Source organism: Macaca nemestrina, chromosome 5, assembly GCF_043159975.1.
Source record: "Macaca nemestrina isolate mMacNem1 chromosome 5, mMacNem.hap1, whole genome shotgun sequence".
NCBI lineage: Eukaryota > Metazoa > Chordata > Mammalia > Primates > Cercopithecidae > Macaca > Macaca nemestrina.
The window spans coordinates 37,199,688-37,207,872 of NC_092129.1; the positions used below are offsets into that span (position 1 = coordinate 37,199,688).

At 37.3% G+C, this 8,185-nt stretch overlaps 1 protein-coding gene across 1 annotated transcript; it reads left to right on the forward strand.

The window, feature by feature from the left end:
- The first annotated feature begins 2,692 nt into the window (after nt 1-2,692).
- On the forward strand, nt 2,693-3,843 carry LOC105465785 (trace amine associated receptor 8). The gene is given in 4 exon segments (XM_071096113.1): nt 2,693-2,706; nt 2,815-3,543; nt 3,545-3,562; nt 3,564-3,843. Coding segments are annotated over 4 exon segments (1,041 nt in total).
- Nucleotides 3,844-8,185: the final 4,342 nt, after the last annotated feature.

Genomic DNA, 8,185 nt, shown 5'->3' on the forward strand with positions numbered 1-8,185 from the left:
TTAAAGGTAAAAGAGGACAAAAGGAAGATGCAAGTGTTCATAGCAGGGTACCTATTTGTGGTTCAGATAATACTGTTAAGGAACGGCTTTATTGATCAACTTTCAAATGCTCACAGTTAAGGTCCCATATTCTCCTTCTTTAAAAAGGAGCTCAGAACTTGAGAGTCAGGTAATGTCTTAATAGAAATGTGAGTTCCTTTCTTCAATTGCAAGTGTGAACTTACATTGACACATAAAAAATAAGGAACACAATTTGGGGGCACTTTAAAAATATATCCCATTCCATTTACTTGTACTATGTAGAGTGTAATTTTAGATGAACTGGTTTCAGAAATAAATACTGTACAGTTATATTTCCAAGATCGAATCCACATCATAGTGGAGAATACACTTCCAATCTCCTCTTTCTTGCTTATTTTCTTTTCCTCTTCTTGTGGTGCTTAAAAAGGAAGTCTTTTGATCAAAAATTTATTTTCCCCAAAACTAACTAGACTGTTAATGCAACACCACTCCTCTCTTCTACACATCATTTATTTATACAAATAAGCGATAAACTTCTTCACAAGCTGCATACCAAGTTGCTGCAGGGCCGTGGATATATTTGAAACAAGACACACTGAGGGTGGAAGTAGGCTTCACTCGGGAAGACCATCTGCAAGTAAAATCTGACTTTGGAATATGCTGCTGAGCTTGGTCTCAATCCTGGAGCACTGTGGTTCCAAATTATCTGCTTCAGCCAATGGGAGGTTGCAGAACTATTGCAAAGAGGTAATTAATCCACTTATGTCCCACGTAGAGGCTATATAAATACTATGTCCCTAATGTATATGTACTATTATAAATAATACATGTTTATCTTTTATTGATAAAATACATATTTATTTAACATCATTGCTGAATTTATAGTAACTTTTGTCCACATGTATTTTTCTCAATTATCTGATACTAAAAGGACAACTACTACATTATGTGAAGCTCTTCGTATTTTTTAAAAATATTAAACTACAAGGCTACAGTAACCAAAACAGCATGGTACTGGTACCAAAACAGAGATATAGACCAATGGAACAGAACAGAGTCCTCAGAAATAATACCACACATCTACAGCCATCTGATCTTTGACAAACCTGAGAGAAACATGAAACGGGGAAAGGATTCCCTATTTAACAAATGGTGCTGGGAAAACTGGCTAGCCATAAGTAGAAAGCTGAAACTGGATCCTTTCCTTACTCCTTATATGAAAATTAATTCGAGATGGATTAGAGACTTAAATGTTAGACTATTAGGGTTTCATGCCCATGGTTGCTGTCTTGAATTTCTGTCTTTGAAGTGTGTGTGTTGTTAAATGAAGGGACAACGGAGTGTGTGCTGGGTGCTTTGAACCTCAGACCACCAGTAGTCTTGCATTACACCTGTCCCTTCTTCCCTGGGATGGGTATTCAGCCTCACGTTCCCCTGCCCCATGGCACCTTGGGCTCCATCTAGTCTCCTCCTACCTGCTCTGACCAGGGACCACTGCCATCCTCTTTTCACCCCTGCAGAGGACAGGATGCATCACAGGGAGAGTTGCAGTCAGGCACATCCTCCACTGTCTCAGGGCTAGGCATAGACTGTTGTCCCCATCTCTGGCTGGCAGAGTCATAGCACGTTTGATGAGCTCCTCAACAGGGCCAAGCCCCTCATCACCTCCAATCCCGGTATCAAGTGCTTTCTGGTGTGCAGGTTGTGATCCCTTGGGGGTCATCGGTCTACCTTTAGTTGAGGTAGCAGGCCTGTCAGAAGGGCAGATGCCTGGCTCAGCTTCTTGCCCCCATCCTGACTATGGCATATTGGTTCGGCAGCTGATAGGAGGGGAAATCTGGCAGTGGGTGGGCCACGTGCAAGCTGAGTTGCAAGGCAGGGCATGCAGACACCTGTGAGAGTCCTCACTTGCCCTGCAAATACCTCTTTGTCCAAGGACATTACATAGCAGATATTGAACACTATGACAGGCCAAGAAAGACCACAAAAGAAAGGTGAAAGCTTTCTATTTCAGTACCTTTAATGACATTTTTGTTCATATTTTTGAACAAGCGTCTCTGCATTTTATTTTGTGCTGGATGCTGCAAATGATATAGACAGTCTTGTAAATAAGGAATAGATAATATTATTGTCAAATGCTGGGTTAGGCTATTTCAGGACAGTTGAATTTAAAGAAATCTCATGGTTATGAAAATCATAAGTGTTTCTACCAAGTTGCAGAGCACAGAGAAACAGTTCTCCTATGGTAGGAGAACTTATTAATTATAATTATCAAAAGTGGGATTCATTTCATGATTCACATCTTACACTGTGGGGATTCCTTGTGAAGAATTTATAATGGGTACGATGGATTGGCTGGTTTCCTAAAATGTCCTAGGAGATGGAAGCTTATTAAAAGGTGACTTCTCAAATATGTAATTATGTTATACAAGATCGTCCTTTGAAAAGAAGAGATTCACATGTGTGTAAAACTAGGTATTTAAATTACATTTCTTCAATTACTTGATTAATGTGATTACTGGGCTGATGAAAATTCATAATAGATTTGCTTGAGGTTAGCTACGAGGTTTAGACATAGTGACAGAAATAATTATGAGATTAAAGACAGAATTATGTTTTATGTTTTGAAATTTAATTTCTCTTGATAATTAAAATTAAAAAAGAATATAATATGAAACAATATTTGTAAGTACTCACATATGCAGTTTGTTTGTTTTTGTTTTAATTTTCAGAATTCAAAATTATAATTCCCTATCACAAGGAAGGACAGAAATAGCAAACAACAAACAGCAGAACCGTGACCAGCAATTTTTCCCAACCTGTTGTGCAGCTCTGTTATGAGGATGTGAATGGATCTTGCATTAAAACTCCCTATTCTCCTCGGTCCTGGGTGATTCTGTATACGGCGTTTAATTTTGGGTCTTTGCTGGCTGTATTTGGAAATCTCTTAGTAATGACTTCTGTTCTTCATTTTAAGCAGCTGCAGTCTCCAACCAATTTTCTCATTGCCTCTCTGGCCTGTGCTGACTTCCTGGTAGGTGTGACTGTGATACCCTTCAGCATGGTCAGGACCATAGAGAGCTGCTAGTATTTTGGAGCCAAATTTTGTACTCTTCACAGTTGCTGTGATGTGGCATTTTGTTACTCTTCTGTTCTCCACTTGTGCTTCACCTGCATCGACAGATGCATTGCCATTCCTGACCCCCTGGTCTATCCTACCAAGTTCACCATGTCTGTGTCGGGAATTTGTGTCAGCGTGTCCTGGATTCTGCCTCGCATGTACAGCGGTGCTGTATTCTACACAGGTGCCAATGATGATGGACTGGAGGAATTAGTAAGTGCTCTCAACTGTGTAGGTGGCTGTCAAATTGTTGTAAGTCAAGGCTGGGTGTTGATAGATTTTCTGTTATTCTTCATACCTACCCTTGTTATGATAATTATTTACAGTAAGATTTTTCTTATAGCTAAACAACAAGCTATAAAAATTGAAACTACTAGTAGCAAAGTAGAATCATCCTCAGAGTTACAAAATCAGAGTGGCCGAGAGAGAGGAAAGCAGCTAAAACCCTGGGGGTCATGGTAATAGCATTTATTATTTCATGGTTACCGTATACAATTGATATATTAATTGATGCCTTTATGGGCTTCCTGACCCCTGCCTATATCTATGAAATTTGCTGTCAGGGTGCTTATTATAACTCAGTCATGAATCCTTTGATTTATGCTTTATTTTATCCTTGGTTTAGGAAAGCCATAAAACTTATTTTAAGCGGGGATGTTTTAAAGGCTAGTTCATCAACCATTAGTTTATTTTCAGAATAAGTCTAAGCACTAAGTTGAGAAAATTAAAAATATTTTCAAAATTATGAATTTATGAGGAAATTAAATATAATAAATAAATAAAACTTTTCAAAATTGGAGAAATATATCACTTTTCAAATTAACCAGGAAAAAGATCACAGGAAGATTAAACTATTATAAAGATATTTACTATATTAAATAATAAATGATAAAGTGGTTCACACATGTCACCTGTCTCTATGTTTTGTACACATCCTTGCCACATGCACTTGTTTTTTCCGATTTACAGAATTCTGAATCGCATTTTTGGATGTGACATTTTGAATCTTTTTTTTAAAATGCTCAACTTACTTTCATTTATGTTCAAGTGGCCATTCTTTTTTTTTTTTTTTTTTTTTTTTGAGATGGAGTTTTGCTCTTGTTGCCCAGGTGGGAGTGCAGGGGTGTGATCTCAGCTCACTGCGACCTCCGCCTCCTGGGTTCAAGCGATTCTCCTGCCTCAGCCTCCCGAGTAGCTGGGATTACAGGTACATGCCACCACACCTGGCTCCTTTTTGTATTTTTTAGTAGAGACAGAGTTTCACCATGTTGGCCAGGCTGGTCTCAAACTCCTGACTTCAGGTGATCTGCCTGCCTCCGCCTCCCGAAGTGCTGGAATTACAAGTGGCCATTCTTTAAATGTCTTTTGCAATACTGTATTAGTTGGCTAGGGCTGCATTGTTTAAGTGGTTTTTGCTAAACTGTATTATTTGACTAGGGGTACAATAAGAAAGTACCACAGACTAGATGGCTTAAACAACAAAAGTTTATTTTCCCATGATTCTACTGGCTGGAAGTCCAAGGTCTAGGTGTCAGCAGGGTGAATTTCTTTTGAGGGCCTCTTTCCTTAACTTGCAGATGGCTGTCTTCTTTTAGTGTCTTCACCTGGTCTTTCTCTATTTGTGTGTGTCCTAAACTCCTCTTCTCATAAAGATAAGCAATCGTATTGGATTATGGCTCACTCTAATCACTTCATTTTGACTTAATTATCTAGACGTGAGTACTAGAGGTTAGAACTTCAACATGTGAATTTGGGGTAACAATTCAGCTCATAACAGACACAGTCAGACACAGTCCACGTGGGATGATACTACCAAAGGGTGTGTTTATTTGCTGCTCTTCTGTGACTATTCCTCCCTGTTTCTTTAATGATTGTGCATTCCAGGAGTTTGGGAGGCAGCAGGTAAGCCTCTCCTGCTTAATGGCTGGGCAGAATCTCAGCATGCTCACCCATAATATGGTGGAACCAATAATTCAGCCTTGGGATCCGGAAGTGACTATAGACATTGCCCAGAAATGTTTCATGTGAAAAAATCTACCACAAAAAGTCTGGCACAAAGATTATTAGCAAATGGAAACAGCAAGAATTAGCAATCATCACTAGTAGCTGTCATTTCTATGTCAACCTTTATCTCCTGAAAATAATGTATAACTTGCTTCCACAACTTTTCTTAGTAGTTTTTCTCACACTAAAAATAATGTGTATTTCACTACCTAGAATGTTGCAGAGTCGAAATTCTATGCTAATACTGTAAAAAAGGTGTATTAAAAAGAGTATAAACAATGTGTGCTGTAACTTTACATTTTACTCTCTGGGAGTTTACACATTGGTTCAATAGAAGTCATTTTGGAATGCATATCTAGAGTATTCTATATAATGCTTTTGTTGTCACCATGTGATAACCTCTTTGGGCATAGATGGCTGAATTAGAGTTGGACAGGTGATTTTAGGAAAACTCTTCAATAGCCTTGGTTAAGTCCATCACATCATCACTCAAAAGAATAAGGACTGAAACACCACATCCGTTAATACTGAACTTTAGAATGAAGGTTGCTGTATCTTGCCTAAGTTTTATTTCTCTGAGTTTTAAGTGGTCATTGTTTCTTTTATTACTGTGACAAAAACATACTTGTCACCAAAACGTATTCAGCACATACTTAGAGATGAAACATTTGAACATTTCTTTTAGGCTCCAGCTAAAGACAAGATGGTCTAATATTTTCACATGGCTAGCTAACACACCTAAATGAGAGAAAAATCAATATAGAAATTCAAAAATAGGAAGTTAAACTATTATTTGCAGGTAATATGATTGAAAATAAATTTGTCTAAGTCTTCCTTATTACAGTTGAGAACTAGTCCCAGACATCAAAAACTCATACCTTGATATAAAAATAGATTACAAATATACATTTATCTGTAATTATTTTGTTTGCTTAAGATGCAAATGTACTCAGTGACCTTGAATTATAAAATATATCACAAAAGAAAATTTTCTTATTACATTTATTTAAAAAAATTCCTATGTGGGACATCTTCTTCCAGTAATGGTAGAATAGGTTATTTATTCCATTCTCCTAGTGAGAAGATCTAGGAAATCTGGAAAAAGTATTTTAAAAATCTTTAAAATATCAGAAAGATATAAATGCAATCAACAATTACTTAAGATTCAGGGAAAAACAAAATTCAGAGAGATGAATCTAAACTTTAGGGCCAATACCAAAAGGAGCATCTGAGTATATGAAGAGTGAAGCAGAGCTTTTAAAAATTATTATTATTTCAATAGTTTTGTGGGTACAAGTGGTTTTTTTGGTTACATGGATAAGTTCTTTAGTGGTGATTTCTGAGATTTGAATGCACTCATCACCTGAGCAGTGTATAGTGTACCCAGTACATAGTCGCCCCCAGAACCTTCTCCCTTGAGTCCCCAAAGTCCACTGTATTACTCTTAAGCCTTTGCTTTCTCATAGCTTAGCTCCCATTTAAATGGGAACATACAATATTTGGTGTTCCCTTCCTGAGTTACTTCAGTTAGAATAATGGCCTCCAGCTCCATCCAAGTCGCTGCAAAACACATTATTTTGTTCCTTCTTATGGCTGAGTAGTATTCCATGGTGTATATGTACCACATTTTCTTTAACCACTTGTTAGTCAGTGGGCACTTGGACTAGTTCCATATCTTTTCAATTTCAAATTGTGCTGCTATAAACATAAGTATGTATGTGTCTTTTTCATAAAATGACTTCTTTTCCTTTGTGTAGCTATCCAGTAGTGGGATTGCTGGATTGAATGGCAGTACTACATTTAGTTCTTTAAGAAATCTTCATACTGTTTTCCATAGTGATAGTACTAATTTACATTTCCACCAACAGTGTAAAAGTGTCCCCTTTTCACCATATCCATGCCAACATCTATTGTTTTTCACTTTTTATTTGTGGCTGTTCTTGCAGGAGTAAGGTGGTATCTCACTGTGGTTTTAATTTCCCTGATGATTAGTGATGTTGAGCATTTTTTCATATGTTTGTTGGCTGTTTGTACATCTCCTTTTGACAACTGTCTATCCATGTCCTTGGAGAGATTTTGACAGCCTGATATGGTTAGTGGGAAATGATTAGATTGTAGAGTCTAACAAGAAAAATGAGCCCAGGCATCACCGACCACTAATGGTTTTTGTTACAGTCTGGAAGACTATTATTCTCTAAACATCAGGGTAAACCTTTACTTCAAATAGTCTCAATGTCTATAACAGAGAAAAGGATTATCCCAGATTGCTGGTTTTTCTAGCCACATGCCACAAGTAAAGGCAAATTTTCTCTGAAGAAACATAATATCTCAGTTCTCAAGTTATTACACCAACTTTTCATATAGAATGTCTCAACTCAATTTAAACAAACAGGAAAAAGGAGAAAAGAATATCGTGAAAATCAACAGAAATGATGGAAAAAATTTTTTAAACCAATGGGAAATCTGCATTATGCTTTACAGTAACTTGATTACCTTTAACAGTTTTTAATATAAGAAAGCTGACCACATTCAAGGAAATAATCATGTTTGGAAACTGTAAACCATTTTAAAAAATCAAAGTTCTAGATCTGAAAATTGCTGCTGTCTGCTTCTCAAGCCACAAAAAATCCAGACATTCATTATGTAGAGGTCTACAAATAGGTTATACAAAAATAGTATCTATGTGCTGTCTGTCTCCTGCCTCCTATCTCTCACAGGTCAGAATTCATGCCACAGAAAGTTTGCTTCCTGAAACTGTAGGGTATCTTCATTTGGTCACTTCAACAACCTTTGCAAAAGTGAATTCCCACACCACTTGAGTCTGGAAGTGATGGGAGAAACTAGTCTCTGGGCATTGGCTACAAACCATGGAACCTCATGCCACTAAAGGGTTTGGTGTCCTTAGGGGTGTCTTAGAGTAAGCAGCAAAGTGTTAGTCAGAGAATATGAAAATGCATAAATATGATGGTCCAATACAAATGCCCATGGGACAAGGAAGAAATCAGACTGAAAATTTGAAAATATTATTAATTGGATGAT